The sequence below is a fragment of the Chelonia mydas genome, chromosome 6 (genome assembly GCF_015237465.2).
Source record: "Chelonia mydas isolate rCheMyd1 chromosome 6, rCheMyd1.pri.v2, whole genome shotgun sequence".
In the NCBI taxonomy this organism is placed as follows: domain Eukaryota; kingdom Metazoa; phylum Chordata; order Testudines; family Cheloniidae; genus Chelonia; species Chelonia mydas.
The window spans coordinates 54,139,400-54,157,854 of NC_051246.2; the positions used below are offsets into that span (position 1 = coordinate 54,139,400).

An 18,455-nucleotide genomic window follows, 5' to 3' on the forward strand; every position below is an offset into this window, starting at 1 on the left:
CCAGCTGTGTCATCCCATACAGCCTGATGTGGAAACCATGGAAAATATCCAGATTCCAGACCTTTATGTAGGCTCCTCTGGGTTTTATTTCTCTACAGTTTCCATGAATTTTTTTTTCCTTTAAAAGGAGAGAGACAGAAAAACCAACAGCAATTAAAATTTCTGAGGCACAATCAGTGTGGAAAGTGGCTAAGCTTGTGTTTACCTAAGCACTTTTAGTTTTCCAACCATAATTATTGTAACCCAAGTGGTGCTAACAGGAGCCATCCGAGTGAAGGTTGAATTTCCCTTTTAAAGATTTTAGGAAAAGAAGGTTGGGAGTGTGGAGGGGCAATTGCCAGAGTGAGGAATTTATGCCATCACTAAAAGGAGAAAGGCTTAGCTAGTCTTTGCAAGAAAACGGTAGAAATCTATAATGAGTTTCTATCATCAAACACTTGGGTTAGATAGGTTAGCTTTACAGGGAAAGGAAGGAGAAGAGAGGGGTGGTGACTCACAGTTCCAGTTCAGGGAGGGGCAGCGATTTGCCCAAGTCAATGTAAGGATTTATATTTATAGGGAAATTTACTGGCAGAACTTTACCAGTATAATTATACTACTATAGTTATACTGATATAGTGGACACTCTTATTCTGGAAGACTAGGGTCTTTATGATGCTTTGCAACATAAGCTAAATCAGAAAAAGGCATTTTTCTTGCAGAATAAGTGCGTCCATACATGAAGAGTACCTTTTTCTGGTTTAGATTATGTTGCTAAGTGTCATAAAGGCACTCTTGTTCCAGAATAAGATGTTTACACGTGGACTTATACTGGTATAACTTCAGTGGTATAATTCTGCTATAAATATCCCCATGTATGGGTATGTCTACACTACAAAATTAGGTCGAATTTATAGAAGTCGGTGTTTTAGAAATCGTTTTTATATAGTCGATTGTGTGTGTCCCCACACAAAATGCTCTAAGTGCATTAACTCGGCGGAGTGCTGCCACAGTACCGAGGCTAGTGTTGACTTCCGGAGTGTTACACTGTGGGTAGCTATCCCACAGTTCCCGCAGTCTCTGCTGCCCATTGGAATTCTGGGTTGAGATCCCAATGCCTGATGGGGCAAAAAACATTGTCGCAGGTGGTTCTGGGTACATGTCATCAGGCCCTCCCTCCCTCTCTCCCTCTGTGAAAGCAACGGCAGACAATCATTTCGCGCCTTTTTTCCTGAGTTACCTGTGCAGACTCCATACCACGGCAAGCATGGAGCCCGCTCAGCTCATTGTCATCGTATGTCTCCTGGGTGCTGGCAGACGTGGTACTGCATTGCTACACAGCAGCAGCAACCCATTGCCTTGTGGCAGCAGACGGTGCAAATAGGCCTGAAAAACATCCTCATCGTGTCCGAGGTGCTCCTGGCTGCCTCGGTAAAGTCGGTCAGGAGCGCCTGGGCAGACATGGGCGCAGGGACTAAATTAGGAGTGACTCGACCAGGTCATTCTCTTTAGTCCTGCAGGCAGTCCTATTGTACCATCTTCTGCCGAGCAGCCAAGAGATGTGGATGACTTGCAGTTCTACTGCACCGGCTGCTGCCAGCCAAAGATGTAAAAGATAGATGGAGTGGATCAAAACAAGAAATAGATCAGATTTGTTTTGTATTCATTTGCTTCCCCCTCCCTCCATGAAATCAACGGCCAACAATTGTTTTGGTGAGGTCTGTCAGGGGCACCTTGAAAACTTTAATGAAGATTCAGTCCTGCCTGAAATACCAGAGTGAGGGATAGCTTGGTGGGTTGAGCATTGGCCTACTAAACCCAAGGTTTTGAGTTCAATCCTTGAGGGGGCCATTCTGTGTGACAGTTGTTTTTGTTTCTCCTTGATGTAAAGCCACCCCCTTTGTTGATTTGAATTAGTTTGATCCTCCAGCAGCCTCAGCATTGAATCCTGCCTCCTCTCATCACGCTGCCACCACCTTTCAGCTTCAGCCCTCTCTTCAGCCCACCACTTACTCTCCTCAGCCCGCCACCTGTCCTCCCGGTCATTTTGTGCTTTCCTGCACTCTGACATTGTCTGCCTCCATGCATTCGTCTGTGCTATGTCAGTGTGGGAGGACAGCATGAGCTCAGAGAACATTTCATCACGAGTGGGTTTTTTCTGCCTTCTAATCTTCACTAGCCTCTGGGAAGGAGAAGATCCTATGATCCTTGAAACACATGCAGCTGGTGGAGAGAAAAAAAGGGACAGTGGTATTTAAAAAGACACATTTTATAGAACAATGGGTACACTCTTTCACGGTAAACCTTGCTGTTAACATTACATACATAGCACATGTGCTTTCGTTACAAGGTCGCATTTTGCCTCCCCCCACCACGTGGCTAGCCCCTCCCCCCTTCCCCCTTCCCGTGGCTAACAGCGGGGACCATTTCTGTTCAGCCACAGGCAAACAGCCCAGCAGAAACAGGCATCTCTGCATGTCCCCTTAAGAAAAGCACCCTATTTCAACCAGGTGACCATGAATGCTATCACTCTCTTGAGGATAACACAGAGAGATACAGAACGGATGTTGTTTGAATGCCAGCAAACATACACTGCAATGCTTTGTTCTACAATGATTCCCGAGTACGTGCTACTGGCCTGGAGTGGTAAAGTGTCCTACCATGGTGGACGGAATAAGGCTGCCCTCCCCAGAAACCTTTTGCAAAGGCTTTGGGAGTACATCCAGGAGAGCCGCAAATGCCAGGGCAAATTAATCATTAAACATGCTTGCTTTTAAACCATGTATAGTATTTTAAAAGATACACTCACCAAAGGTCCCTTCTCCGCCTGGCGGGTCCGGGAGGCAGCCTTGGGTGGGTTCGGGGGGTACTGGCTCCAGGTCCAGGGTGAGAAACATTTCCTGGCTGTCGGGAAAACCGGTTTCTCCGCTTGCTTGCTGTGAGCTACCTACAACTTCATCATCATCATCTTCCTCGTCCCCAAAACCTGCTTCCGTGTTGCCTCCATCTCCATTGAAGGAGTCAAACAACACAGCTGGGGTAGTGGTGGCTGAACCCCCTAAAATGGCATGCAGCTCATCATAGAAGCGGCATGTTTGGGGCTCTGACCCAGAGCGGCCGTTTGCCTCTCTGGTTTTCTGGTAGGCTTGCCTCAGCTTCTTAAGTTTCATGCAGCACTGCTTCGGGTCCCTGTTATGGCCTCTGTCCTTCATGCCCTGGGAGATTTTGACAAATGTTTTGGCATTTTGAAAACTGGAACAGAGTTCTGATAGCACGGATTCCTCTCCCCATACAGCGATCAGATCCCGTACCTCCCGTTCAGTCCATGCTGGAGCTCTTTTGTGATTCTGGGACTCCATCATGGTCACTTCTGCTGATGAGCTCTGCATGGTCACCTCTGCTGATGAGCACTGCACTCACCTGCAGCTTGCCACGCTGGCCAAACAGGAAATTGAAATTCAAAAGTTCGCGGGCCTTTTCCTGTCTACCTGGCCAGTGCATCTGAGTTGAGAGTGCTGTCCAGAGCGGTCACAATGGAGCACTCTGGGATAGCTCCCGGAGGCCAGTACCGTCTAATTGCTTCCACAGTACCCCAAATTCGACCCAGCAAGGCCGATTTCAGCGCTAATCCCCTTGTCGGGGATGGAGTGAGGAAATCGATTTTAAGAGCCCTTTAAGTAAAAAAAAAAAAAGGGCTTCGTCGTGTGGGCGGGTGCAGGGTTAAATCGATTTAACGCTGCTAAATTCGACCTCAACTCCTCAACTCAAAATAGTGTAGACCAGAGCTATGTATCTACTGCCTTAGAACTGGAAGTAGATCCCAGGCATTCTGGGGAAGTAAACCCCAGAATATGTGACTGGAAGCTGTGTAGTCGTGTGATGACACATTTGCTTTGATGCTTGAATTGCAGGGTGTCCATGAACCTACAGGCCCCAGCAAGGGCTACGTACTGCTGGAAGAGCTGGTCAAACAGGTGGTCTCTCCATACCTGGGCTTGTGTGAGGATCATAGCTTCCCTGGCGGCACCTGCGCACTCGGTAAGACATGCCACACTGAAGCTGATGTAAATCCTCTTGTTCAGGCACCTCCACTGGTTAATGTAAGGAAATGTGCAGTTGTGCCAGACAGAGATGGGAACTGACAGATGCACAGCTCCATGAGAGAGAGCGAGAGAGAGAATCAAAGGTTAAAATGTCCCCAGGTGGATTCCGATCAATACAGCCCTGGATGTAATTTATGCACATGTGAAAGGCTTTAATCTTTTCCCATGCCACAGTGAGCTGTAATGAAACCCCACAACACTCCCCACTCTCAGGTTGCTCCTGTGGGTGGAATGATTAAAAGCTGCCACCGCATTCATTTATTTCCAGCATCTTGGCTTTTAGATTGCTCACCCCCTTGCCCAACACGAGATCTGATCCCTCCTCCTTCAACACTCACCTCCTCCCTCTTCTACCTGATCCCCTGACTCCACAACCACTTCCAGTTGCCAGTGTTCTCCTGTCCCCCCTCAGTTCCTGGAGTAGCTGATAGATCTGCCATATTCCTAAGGCAATGAGTTTCCAGGTATTGGTTCTCAATGGTTAAGTTTCTCTTACAGAGATTTTCTACTGTCTTTTTGTGTTCACTTCCTGGGGTTTCTGGGCAAGAAAAGCTACCCCAAAGATTGTGAACAAAAAGGGGTGGTTTAGGTCTAGACTACTTAGGTGGCTATCTAGAGCACCACACTCTGAGTGAGGGTATGCTGTGACTCCAGGAGACATTCCTCTAGAAAAGGAATCTCTCCAATGGGTTACCATGCTCTAGAAGCCCAGCTCTGGATCCTGGCTTTCAGGAGAAGGCAGAACTACCAGGAGTGAAAGATCACAATCTGACTTTGTAACCAAAGGGATGGTATAAAAAAGCTCCCCCCCCGTTCAGTTTGTAGCATGTCATAGATGATAGGCCTCATTTTAGAAAAGGGTCACAGTTTCAGGGTAACTACGCCTATATTCCCCCTCTGTGGTTCCTCAACAGCACCCAATTTAGGCTTCCAGCTCCCAGCCATCATCTCTTTTGGTAGAAACCTGTGTCTGACTCTCTCTTGGAATTTTAAGACTGCGCAACTCTGCTCCTTATATTAGACTGTGATATCCGCAGTAAGCCATATTGTCTGAAAAGGCCAGCATCTGTGTTTTGTTTCTCTCTGAGGACTAAGATTGGTGTGTTGCCCTCAGTTATAAGTTACCACACAGCTCCTCTAAGCAAGCACATTTATTCTTAAGGTAAAAGCATTACAGAGAAAACACATAATAACAATACGAATTCCTAAATGCGTGCTAGCTAACCAGAGGTCATCCTCAACTCCAACCTCAGGGTTGGATAGGTTCAAACTCACAACTGGGTTTTCCCTATGGTTACAAGTCCATATACCTCTTAGATCCAGAACCAGAACAAAGTCTGGGCACATCAGCCATTTCTTTGTACAGCTTGGGCCTTTGATCTTGGCCTTCTGTAACAAGTAATCTGGAGACAATGACCCTTTCCTCATGGCATAGCTTCAAAAGGCTGGGTTTTTGCATAAATGGGGTTGGGGAATTTGCATTAACTTCTCCGTAGGACTTCCCCAGGAAATCTACTTAACATTTATTGTCCCCAAAGTCCATACTTGTTTGACCCATTTTCAGTGTAGTACTTTGAACTCCCAGCTCTTGTTTCTGTCACGTCTCCCACTAGAGAAGTTACATACAATCCTGGCCTGTGATAATACGTAAATTTAATAGAGTAAGGCCATTTAAGGATATTGCAGGAAATTTCCAAATCTGTCACAGGAACCTCAATAGGATCTGGAGACACAAAGCCCCTCATCCTCAGTCTCTAGAGCAGGGGAGAAAAGAGAGCCTTGTGGTTATGGCACCTGACTGGGACTTGGCCTCCATCCTGGCTCTATCACAGACTCACTGTGTGACCTTTAGGTGAGTTATTTCTATGGGCCTTTTGTTCCTCCCTTCCTCAATAAAATGGGGATGTTGGACAAATTAGCAAATATTCACTATATTGTTCAATCCTTGTTACATCCATTCATGAAGCTAGAAGTGGTTAATTCACCTGCAGTTCCAAATGCAAACCTGATCATTGTACAGACTGCTTGTCCTAGATGATTAACCCTTACCCCACGAGTGTTGACCTGATGGGTCTGCGTGTCCGGTCGCTTATGGGGATTTGCATACTGCTGGAATAGTTTGAAGTGTAGCCACCTGACTCCTGTAAAAGTTTCTAGCCATCTTGTTTCCTGCCAAATAAAAAAGCAGCTAGTGTCATAAAAACCAGTTAAACCCAATCTGGCCTTGTAAAGTTTGTGCACTTAAAATCATTGTGTTTACTTTGATTTAGTTGCTGTTAACTTGTTTGTTTTTCCCTTTTGCTCCAGCCCCTTCCTTTTCTGAACAGGCAGGGAAAAAGAAGAAGGGAAAACTTGTGTTTTCATTACACAATATTGGCAGTAGAGCAGAACTCTTCCCCAGATTATCTTGGCATTTTAAAAGCACGCACACATTTTGCAAAACCCTCTCCCTAGTCTGCAGGCTCTTCTCTCTCTGGTTCTGGAAGAGCCAAGAGGTAGCAATCTGGGCTCTCAATGTGCAGCATAACAGCTGTGAAATCCAGAGGGGTCCATGTCATTGGGTAGCACTGTAGTAGTCTCTGCGAAATGATTAGTTGGACTCTGGGTCTACTTGCATTCTCAACAGAAGCCAAGGACTGAATAAAAGGGCTGTTGAGCCTGAATTAACCTCTTCTCCCTAGAGCTGGATCTTCCAGGTTAGGATTAGGGAATAAAACTGGGTTGGTTTGTTTGGTTTTTTTGAGGTAAGGAAGTTTGCACGGGCCAGGCCCCTGCTATAGGTAAAGAAAGGACTTCAGCCTCCAGGGTTGTCAATCTGCCTACTGTCACTGTGAATGCGGCTGGATCTTGGCAACAACACTCTGTTAGAGATTAGCCTCCCTTAGTCTTTCAAGTTCTCTTTTGCTGCTCTTGCCTTACCCACTCCCCACCCCCCCCTTCCTGTTTGTCGTTCTGTCCCTTATAACTTAACCACAGCTTGATCCCGGATCCAGCTGCCCCAGAAAACAAGTGTTTGCGTTATAAATGGGGAAGAAGATAAGCCTTCCCACCAGGTGGAACTGCGTGACTGACCCAATATGGAGAGGTTGTCTGGCAGGAATGTCAGTGTTCATCTGGGTATGTATCTAAAGATTCCCTCCAAAAACCTCCCATTCAAGTTCCTATTTCGCTCCTAACAAATAAAACGTGAACTAAAATTCCAGCTCAGCTATTTGTGAGACTTTCCTCAGGGCAGAATCTTGTGTGGCTTCTGAGAGGATGTGAGATACAGCCTTGTTTCTGGTTTGAATCACCTCCTATAAGCCCATGAGTAATGCTGTCCATACTCACAGCCAGCGCTCCCTTCACCTTCTGCACAGCGAGTTGGCTGCACTGGGATTGAGCCCAAACTCATCCTGGCTTTCAGTCCTTGGCTCTAAGCTAGGGTGACTGAGTTTTAGAAATGAAAAACCAGAACACCTTTTACTCTAGAGTCTTGCCCCGCAGGAAAGTTTTGAAGATCAGAAGGGGTAAGGTGAGGGCTCTGGCATCGCATATGTCCGAACTCTGCTTTGCGCTCCAGAGAACCTTCTAGTACTCTCTTCGAGGGGCCAGGGAGGAATTTTCTTCTCTCTTACTCCTCTGAATGACAGCCATACTCAACTGTCTAGGTACATTGCAACTAGCATTGACTGGTTGTTATGGATTTGATGTGATGGCATGCTGCATAATGAGCAATGCGTGCGGCTGAGGAGAGAACAAAGCAAAATGGGCTGAAGTACGTTTGCCACCATTGGTGGCAATATTAGACTTGCTGGACCCTTGGTCTAATCAGGTTTAACAAATTCTGGTGGCAGCCATACTAATTCCTCAGTCTGGCCAAGAGGAGATCAGCCTTGTTTCAACTGAGGGCCACCAAACTCCCTGCCCTCTGTCTATTTTTAGCACCTCTCCACACATCATCTGCCCAGGTGAATCCACTGCTCTCTCTTCCTCTCAGCTGTAATTTGAGGCTACCCATTTCCTGGTACAGACATGGGCAAAGAATTATTCTAGCTTCTTTCATAGTAGGGCAGAGTTAGTTCCTTTCCAGCACTTGTTACGGTGTGATCCCTTCTGGAGTACATGTGTGGCCCTGATTACATTAGTATCTGAGCCCACCACAATCTCTAATATATTTATTTACCTCACAACACCCCTGTGTGGTAGAGAAGAGCTGTTATCCCCCATTTCACAGTCAGGGAACTGAGGCCTAGATCCTCCTTTAGGTGCCACTGACATTTTCAAAACTTCCATTTTAACCCTGCCACCTGACCCTGTAGGTGCCTACATTTCTGCCAGTTGGCACTCCCAAAGCTGCTTATGCCCTAGTTCCCCCTTAATTCTCCATAGTAAAACAAGTTTTGACTACAAAAGATAGATTTTAAGTGATTATAAGTGATAGGCAAAAAGTCACAATTAGTTACCAAAGAAAACAAAATAAGCACACAATCTAAATCTTAAACTTGTAAGACATTAGACAGTATTTAGATCAAGCAGTTTTCTCACCCCACTGGATGTTACAGTTCATAATACACAGGTTTCACCCTTGAAACCTGAGCCAGTCTCCTTTGTTGGAGTCTTCAGTCTTCTGAGTGTCCTTGTTGCTTGCAGCATAGGTGGGGGGAGGAGGAAAGGCAAAGCATACGGCCACAGTGTTCTGTTTTATACTCTTAGTCCATATTCTTGGAGAACATAAGTCCGGGCATATCTGGTGGGCATTGCTGAGTCACCAGGCAAGGTTAATTCCCCTGGTGTGGCCTTGTGCAAGTGAATCATTGTAGCTCCCTTCGTGGACAACGGCTGTTGATGATTGTTTGACATCTGCTTGGGTGTTGGTTATCCCCCTGGTTATTGTCTTTGGGGTGCTAGTATCTGGGTGCTTCCCAAACCCACAGCATATTTTAGTGACAACCATACAACACAATCTCATAACTTCATATGCACTAATGATATACATATTTAGATGGAACAATTTTAGCAGATCAGAACCTTTTAGCGTTTTAGCTAAATTTTAGCATTTTAGCAGATCAGAACCTTTCCCATGATACCTTACAAGGCATGCTTTTTATGCAATATCACAATTATATACTAATGATGAATACGGGGGTTACAGCGCACGCCCCTGCAGTATAGAATGTCACAAGAGGTATCAAGCACGAGCAGGAGAGAGAGGATTTCAGTTGCTCAGGTTCTAAGCTGCCTTAGGTGCCTACTTCCAGGAGAGAGTTCACAGCTGAGGATCCTGCACAGAGAGAGGCCCTTCTCTCTCGACTTGGTGCATCAGGACAGACACTTAGTCATCTAAACCCTGCTCCCCAATATTTCCCTCCTGTATTAGTTTATGTGGCCCCCTGCTCAGTTTGCTGGCTTCTGAGGAGCCCTTTCTCTAGCAGGACTTAGCCCAGCTCTCCCCCTGTATTTTGAGCACCTAAGTGCCTGCTGAGTATTCCACAAGGCAGCAGACCAGGTAGCCATTAGGGGTTGCAGTGCCAAAGTAACCTTTCAGGATCTGTCCTGAGAGACACAGGCCCAGATCCAAAATGGTATTTAGGCTCCTAACTTCCAGTGAAATCAATGATCATATTTCAATGAAAGTTAGGAGCCTAAATGCCTTTGTAGATCTGGCTCAAGTGACTGAGTCCAAGATCACATAGCAAGTCTGTGGCAAAGCCAGGAACTGAACCCTGGTCTCCCAAGTCCTAGGCTAGGGCCCTAACAACTGGACCATCTTTCCTCCCTTAAGTTCATTTAAGATATTCATTTGCCTCTATACTACTTCTGAATGGGCTCTTGTCCCTTCACCAGGCTCCAGTTGGTGTAACTATCTGCTCTGTTGCATTTGGGTTGGAGAGATTTCCTCAGGCCTTACTTGCCAGCTTCACAGAGGTTTTCTAGCTGCCTTTGTTGCTGTCCTTCCAAGCTGGCAGCCGGGAGGGATAATTGAAGGTATGGAATCCAGTTCTAAACAAATGAGAGACATATGAAGCCACTGCAAAATCTAATTTAGAAAAGTGGGGTCATATGCTGGCCCAGTAGAATGCTGCCATTCAGCTCTCTCCTTATCCCAGCTAACTGAAATAAGTAACCTACAGTTTAAACAGCCTCAGTCCTAGAAAGTTCCAGCAGCATGGGAGATCTTATCCCTGTAATTTTTGAAGCTGTCCCTTTCTATTAAAATCCACTTTGCTTGGTTATCAAGTCTGTTGTCATATGCTTCCCATTATGTACTATTGCACTGCAGCTAGCTCATAATACCAACTTGAGCACCACTTTTCATCCCAAAGCATTTTAGACTGCAGGAAGAAATCAGTGAAATGCAGCAATCTGTGGGGTGGAATGCAGCAGTCCGTCTGCATCAGCAGCTGTACAGAACAATTTTTAGCAGGGAGAGTTAGGATTTAACTTCTCCAACTGAAAACACAGGAGAAGGGGTTCAGTCACTGGTGATAGGTAGCCAAATGTCAGTAACTCATGTTTTTGCAAAAGATGCCTTGGGAAGGCTGACAAGCACCTCAGCTTTAATCCTCATATAAAGGACAGCAGCAAAGCACCCTATAGCCATGCTGGGGCACTGATTTAGGGATAACTAAGAGCACCACCCGTTGAATCACTATCACCACTTGTTGCAACTCTTTTTTTTTTTTTTTTAAATCTCCCAATCCAAATTCTGACCAGGTTTGATCCTATTTAGCATGTGAGAGCAGATGTGGGTGGGGACTGGCTGGCTGCCCACATCACAGAAATCGCCAGCAGAGAGGTCGAGGAGAGAAAGGCGAATGTGCTCTCTTTTGAGGCCTGGGGTTGGTCTCAGGCATAGGGGCATCATGGTTCGTGGGGAGGCTTTCATTGATGGACTTGCTCTGGAAGGACTTTAATCCGCAGGGTTGTCAGGCTGGCCTCTTTAAACAGAACGAACATTTACACACACTGAAATCCCAGTTTATTCCTAGAGAAGTAAATTTTAAAGTGAACACAAGAGGCCTATTTGCTTGTGAATTTTCTCCCTGTGTTAAGAGTCCCCTGTTTGTTCTGGCTGTGAGTTTGCCAGATGAACTGTCTTGGGCTTGGGTAGTCTTCAAATCTGCCCTGCTATGATGAAGAAAATAACAGTTATAAAAAATGGAGTGTTTAGAAACAAAGAAAAGAACCAAAATTCCATCTTCTGAGGCAGAACCTGCAACAAAACAATCAGGGAAGTGGGCAGCATTTTCCATAGCTTCAGTTTGATCTCCTGGAGACTAAGTACTAATGCAGTAAACCCTGGGGGTTGAGATGAACCTGCCCCCTAAAAAGCAATTGAGCTACTTTGCCTCCTGGCCCTTGGGGTTTGTCAAGCCTGAGAGGGTTAAAGTCTAGTGGGATTGAAGTCACTGAGCTAAGTAACAGTTGCACTGGCTTCTGTCTCCCACTGTGTCAACCTTTGGGTTTGTTTACTTCAGTCAGAAAAGCAGAAGCTATCACATGATTTCTCTCTATAAATACACTGGGGCGTAAACACCGGGGAGGGAGAAAAGCTATTTAAGGTAAAGGACAATGTTGGCACAAGAATGAATGGCCATGGGCAAACTTAGGCTGGAAATTAGAAGGTTTCTAACCATCGGAGGAGTGAGGTCCTGGAACAGCCTCTCGGTAGGGGTATTGGGGGCAAACAACCTAACTAGTTTTATGATGGCACTTGATACATTTATGAACAGGCTGATATGACGTGGTTACTTGTGATAGCAGGGGACTGGACTCGATGACCAGGGAGCTCCCTTCCAGACCTAAGTGCTATGTTTCACCAGGAAAGATGGAGAGGCAGTGACTGCCAATTACCACTGTGTAACTTAGGTCTTGTCTATGCTAGACTAATTTTCCTATGAAAAAAAATATCCGTCAGTGACCACTCCTCCCTTGGGGAGCAAGAGGGTAAACCAGGCACTCGCAGCCAGCAGCACACTAGCACGGTTAGATGCCCCAGGGCATAGGCACGGAGTTTTGTTTTTCCCCGGGGGCACTCCACCCCTGCTCCGCCCCCTCCCCTGAGGTCCAGCCCTCTTCCTGTCCCCCCGCCCCACCTCCCCCGGAGGCTTCACCCTTGCTCTGCCTCTTCCCTCCGCCGAGGCACCGGCCTCTTCCCACCCTGCTCTAAGCTCTCCCCCGAGGCCCAGTCCACCCACTGCTCCCTGCTCTCTGCCCTCCCCCAAGCTCCTCTCCCAGTCACCAAACAGCTGATTGGTGGCAGCTGCCCGAACAGCTGATCGGCAACTGCTGCTGAACAGCTGTGGCTAGTGGGTGCTGAGCACCCACTATTTTTTTTCCCACAGACTTGGTGCCTGTGACCCAGTGGTTAAAATGCTGTGGCCGGTCTGCAATAGTGTTGCTCATTGTTACTACCATTGGAGCTGCATGTGTGGTGGGAATGGTGAGACATTTTAGGAGAAAAGGGCTAATGTGGACACCCCCTACAACTCTCCCATATACCCAATCCAGCTTGCAGTGGGGCTAGCTGGAGCTGGGTCTGAAATAATGCATTTACTGTGCCTGTAACATGCCTAAAACTGATTCTACCATTCTCTGAAGCCTGAAATGAACCTTTTTGAATGAGTGCATTATTGGCAGCATCGGGGTGAAGTTTTGTCATAGCCTGGCTGCTGCCAATGGTGGAGTTTTGGCTGCTCCCCCATCCTTCCCTGTCACAATATCGAGTTTGTTTTGTGCCTTTCTTACTGATGCAAGCTTCCAAAAATGTTTCATAATCTTCAACGACTAGTGCTTTGCAATTTGTTATTCTGTGTCTCATGCTTTTCACTTTTTGGCTGGACAGATTTTATAGGATCTCAGAACTGCTGCTTAAGAATTGTTCCTTGACTTTCTCTTAGGTCATAGGTAGGAGAGATACAGGGATCCACTTTATCTGCTATTGGAATACAGCCACTTCTAGGGTAGCGAACACCAGCTATTTAACAATGTATAGCAACTCTGCACAATGGTTTAGGGCAGGAGATGAGAAAGAATGCTGTGTTCAGTTAGAACTGCTGGGGGAATTTTGTTATGCAGATTGGAATTACCTGAATGGCAATTAGCAGGGACACAGGAGTTAAAACTCCTAAAAATACCAAAGTCCGTAGTGAATCAGTGCCTCAGAACTTGGTGGGATGCACTGTGGTGCAGGAGGTGACATCTTAGATGTTGAGTTTAAAATTAAGGGACTCTTTTCAGCCTTCTGGGATGTTTTGCAGAGAATGTGGTAGCCTCAAGTCCTGGCTGTTCTGGTCATTCCATTCTGCATACTAGAATTCCCCCAGCAGTTCTGACTGAACACTGAGTTCTTCACTTCCCGTCCTAAACTGTTGGCCATGGCTGGAGATGGGACACTGGGCAGCGTGGGCCAGGACTCTGAGGTGGTGCCAAACATTCTCTGTCTCAGTTGCTTGGCTCGCTGGCTCACATGCTTAGGGTTTTACTGATCACCATATGTGGGGTCAGGGAGGAATTTCCCCCCAAGTCAGATTGGCACTGACCAGGGCGTGGGGTCATCTTCCATTCCAGTGTGTGGGTGTGGGTCACTTGCTAGGATTATCTGGGTATCTCTCATTTAACCATTTCCCTGCAATTGTGGGGGCCTTGGGCACTGCTCTACCTCGGCCCCTCCTATTCTTTGCCTGTGGTACATAACAGTCTAGTTTCCTTGGATGTCATTTGCTTTGGCTAGGGTGAACATACATCCTTTTTTAAGCCCTGTCCCGGATGGCCTGACTTTTTTGGCAAAAGTGGACAAGAGCAAATGGGACAAATGCCCACTTTTGTAAAAAAAAAAAAGTGGGGTACGGAGCAGTGTTCCCTCTAATCTTTCCCACCCATGTGCGGAATGAATTTTGTTAGGTGCATCAATATGGAGGTGATGTGGGGCCGAGGGGTTCGGAGTGTGGGAGGGGGCTCAGGGCTGGGCCAGAAGGTTGGAGGGTGGGGTGAGGGCTCCGCCTGGGGGTGCGGGCTCTGGGGTGGGGCCAGGGATGAGGGGCTCAGGGCTGGGACAGAGGGTTGGGGTGCAGGGGGTGAGGGCTCCAGGTGTGGGTGCAGGCTCTGGAGTGGGGCTGGGGATGAGTGGTTTGGGGTGCAATTTGGCTACGGTAGGGAGAGAGGATTCCCCTTCCCATCTCTCTCTCCCTGCAGCCAAACTGCACCCCAAACCACTCATCCCCAGCCCCACTCCAGAGCCTGCACCCACAGCTGGAGCCCTCCGGGACCCCTGCCCCATCCAACCACCCCTTCTCCTTGTCCCCTGCCTGCCCCCCGCCGCCCCATCCAACTTCCCCTCTCCTTCCTGACTGCCCCAGGAACTCGGAACCCTGCTGGGGGCAGTCAGGGGCAGGGATTCCGGGGGCAGTCAGGGGACAGTGAGAAGGGGTGGTTGGATAGGGCAGAGGTCCCGGGGGCGGGGGGTAGTCAGGAATGAGAGGAGGGGTTGGATGGGGCAGCAGGGGGCAGTCGGGGGCAGGGAGAAGGGGTGGTTGGATGGGTTAGGGGTCTCGGGGGTGCAGTCAGGAATGAGAGGAGGGGTTGAATGGGGTGGCAGGGGCAGTCAGGGGCAGGGGTTCCGGGGGCGGTCAGGGGACAGTGGATGGGGCAGGAGTCCTGGGAGGGGGGAGGTTGTCAGGGGGCAAGAAGCGGGGGGCGGGGGATAGGAGGCAGGGGCTGGGCCATGCCTGGCTGTTCGGGGAGGCCCAGCCTCTCCTAACCGATCCTCCATACAATTTCTAAAAGCCGATGCGGCCCTCAGGCCAAAAAGTTTGCCCGTCCCTGCTTTAGTGTATGGGTGCTGGTGGTGGCCTGTGAAACACAGGAGGTCAGACTAGATGATCTTGTGGTCCCTTCTGGTCTCAGATTCTATGACACTTTGTGTCCCACCCCAGAAGTGGCCACATTGCAGCAGTGAGTGACATGCTTGTTGCACATGTAATCTGTAAAGTGCACGAGGATAGTGCTGGCACCACAGGTGTGTGCAGCTGTGACAAAACAACCTGTGCCCTGCCCCAAAGAGTGGACTGTACAAGTGTAATATGTTTCATATTGTCTTTAGCTGATGGCAGAGCATTTTCTTGCAATACATTTGTTGGGCCAAAAGAATGGCTCCCCAAATCCTCTCTGGGGATTTCTTTCAAGACCGCTGAGGAGGGAAGTTAGGCATTTGTGCCTTGACAGTCTCCCCCAGAGAGCCTGTTTACCACTCGTGTTTATCCCAAGTTAACTCATGGGCTTCAGTGCAGCTACACCTGAATCCCACTGTCGTAAGTAAGAGGAGAGTCAGATCCAGACACTGAAGAAGTGTCTGAGTTGCAAACTCTCTGTCAGTTTTTGTCCCACTTCCCCAGCAGGTGGCATTGGCCTCTGCTGCATGCACTTTCAGGATACCTGAAGGCAAGCTCTTCAATTCAGCAGGATACTATTGGGTTTATCTATGCCCTGCTGATCTCTCCTGCTTCATTTTTATTTTTCAGAGAGACGGTATTCCAGATCTCGTCCCAAGGCAAACCTGCTGAGCTACTCTTCCCATAGCGTGACGGCTCGACAGCCCAGCGAGACGGCCCTGACACCACTGACGGAGCAGGAGGGGGAGGCTTACTTGGAGAAATGTGGCAGCATCCGTCGCCACACTGTCGCCAATGCTCACTCAGATATCCAGCTGCTGGCCATGGCCTCCATGATGCACACAGGGATCGTGATAGAAGAACCAGACAACAGTGACAAATGCCTCCTCCTGCAGCCCAGCTTCAGCCACAGGCAATGCTCCAGTGAGCCCAGTATCGCTGATGGGCCGGAGGGACTGGTAGCAACGGGCAGGCAGGAACCTACGGAACTGAACTGCACATCTGTCAGCTAGAAGGGATGTCCCGTCCAGGAGAGAGGACCATGTGCATTAAACCAGACGATGGGCGGTTGTATTCCTGCTGGGAATGTTGGAGAACATGAGCCTTGGGGATGTATTGTTGTTGGAACAACAGTCTATGTTCTCATGTCTCTTGGGAAAGGTTCCCTAGATTTTTATCTGACTTTCTAGGATCATTGTCAGTGGAGGTACCAGGCTGCTCCCAGCAGAGCATTTAGGACTGCAATGGTTTCAGTGTTAAATGCCACTGTCTCTGTGTTCTGTAGAGCTCCTTCCTGAGCTGCTCAACATCCAAGTTCCACGGCTGTAGCCTCAGGTTCCCTCCCTTTTCCTTTTTGTGAAAGAAATTAATCTGAACGTTTTTCAATCTCATGCCGAACTCCTTGGTCTCATTAAATGGAGCCCTCCTCCAACTCCCAGCAGCAACTGGAGAGGACTGTGCTAAAAGCTCACTTGGTCCTTGCCCTCTGTTGCTAGGATGGTGATGACTGGGGTTGGGTTTTTCTTTTAAATGTATTGTACTCAGGGATTAAACTTTGTGAGTCTTGTGGAGAACTCCGCCCCAGATGCTTTGTGGTTTCTGCGGGTGGGGGTGGGATTTCCTTTCTTCTTTGCTCCCATTGCATACATGGGAGAGATTTCATCTGACTTAGTGAGAAGCCCAAATCAGAGTGAGCTAAAGCTCTGAATGGTTTTTCCTCTGACAGTATTGCCTGTCCATGTTCAGCCCCAGTGTGCACCCCCTTTGAAGTCAGTGGAGTCTTATGGGGAGTAAATGGAGGTAGGATTTGGTCCCACGTGTCCTACTTGGACTTTGGCATCAGGCGTACTGTCAGAAATGCTAGCATTGTCAGGATTCCATCATAAGGAGAAACCTAAACAGGTGGCTTCCAAGAGAAAAGGGGCAATACAGTAACTGAGGGTATGCTCCTGCATTGGAAAGGTGACTTGAAAGTGGCTTTTTGAGCCCAGGCATCCATGGGTCCAACCCTGGAGCTGACATGGGGGAAATCAGCTTTGGAATGGTGCCTGAACTTCTAGCTCTTACAGAATTTATGAAACCAAAGATAACCATCTGGGTGTAGAGACAGGAACTCTAGCTCTGTTGCAAATCCATGCAGTGCTTGTGACCTCTGATGATAGCTGGCTCATCTAAATGTTTCTTTTATCCCTTGCATGTCCTGTCTGCAGCTAGGTTTTAGTGGCTTTTGTTTTATTTGGAAAGCTACAACTGGTCCAGTTCTTAAGCAATGCTAGTGTCTGTCTGACAGTGGCATATAGTGCATTCCACTCTGACTGCTACAGAGGGACCGGTAGGTACTCCAGAAGCTGCTCCCATAAGAGTGGAGTCAACCTGCTCCACAAATCCCCCTAGATATTCTGCTGATGTCTTGCTAAACAGAATTGTAAGTGTAATTACAAGCTGCTTTAAATTTCAGACTCCATTTAAAAAGGCGACACCTCCCCATCATCTCTGAGCGTTGCCTGCCCATGTTCAGCCCCGATGTGCACCCCCTTTGATGTCCCCATGGTCATCAACATGCACATGTAGATAAGATAAATCCATGAGTGGAAAGGTTTTCTCTACCTGCCAGGACCTGATTTCAGGGCTTTGTATTTCTCATGCTATAGGTAATGACTTTGTGTAAGGTCGGCCTTTGCAAGGTGGTGAGCACAGTTCCATTCCCATTCAATGAAAGTGGAGATTGCTGGGCATCTCTCAGGATTGGGTCTCAATTGCCCGGACAGTGTCGGGAGTAGAGATTCTTACGAGGCTGCTGTTAGCATCAGAAATACCAGGGAAGAGCCCTGAGCTCTGGAGCTCTTTGCAGCTCCTGTGGTTGGTAACTGTAGGTCTACGAATGCATTTGACAAGGGCCTGCTCCTGCCCCGGTCAAGCTGACTGGAGTGTCACTGTTGGCTTTAGCAGAAGTGCACTGATTTGGGAGTGCAACCAGCTGTTTGGACTTGATAGACCAGGGTTTTACTTATGTTCAAGCCTCCCAAGGAGGAGCAGCACAGAATTCAGAGTAGCAGCCGTGTTAGTCTGTATTCGCAAAAAGAAAAAGAGTATTAGTGGCACCTTAGAGACTAACAAATTTATTTGAGCATAAGCTTTCGTGAGCTACAGCTCACTTCATCGGATGTGGAGGAGGGGCAAAAGCGGCTTTAAACCACTCTTGCTCTACCTGGATTGTGTGCCTGGGCTATGCCACCCAGTGTAAATGAGAGCAGCCTTGGTGTCTATTCTAATTTATGGCAGCTTACCCAGGCTGCCTAAGGACTGTGACAAAGCCCAGAATATTGCCAATGGCATGTATTACAAAGACTTCCCCTCAGGGTGGATTTGATTTAAATCAAATTGATTTAAATCATGATTTAAATCACTAGTCAGGAAGACTTGATTTAATCATGGATTTCTACATAAAAGTGCATTCTTGTTGGGTGTTATAACCTTAATACGTATGCTTCACAACTCAGAG

General features: G+C 47.7%; 1 protein-coding gene across 5 annotated transcripts in view; it reads left to right on the plus strand.

The window, feature by feature from the left end:
• The window catches only part of PRR5L (proline rich 5 like), a 71,192-nt gene extending 54,668 nt beyond the window's left edge, over nt 1-16,524 (plus strand). For 4 of the 5 annotated variants that reach the window (XM_007055238.4, XM_037900057.2, XM_043549028.1 and 1 more), the window contains 2 exons: nt 3,891-4,017; nt 15,584-16,524. In XM_007055238.4, the coding sequence (XP_007055300.1) occupies nt 3,891-4,017; nt 15,584-15,966 (510 nt within the window). In that variant the 3' untranslated portion in view covers nt 15,967-16,524. Of the gene's footprint in view, nt 1-3,890; nt 4,018-7,058; nt 7,200-15,583 lie in introns of all 5 variants that reach the window. The other variant, XR_006291657.1, reaches the window with a different exon arrangement.
• Nucleotides 16,525-18,455: the final 1,931 nt, after the last annotated feature.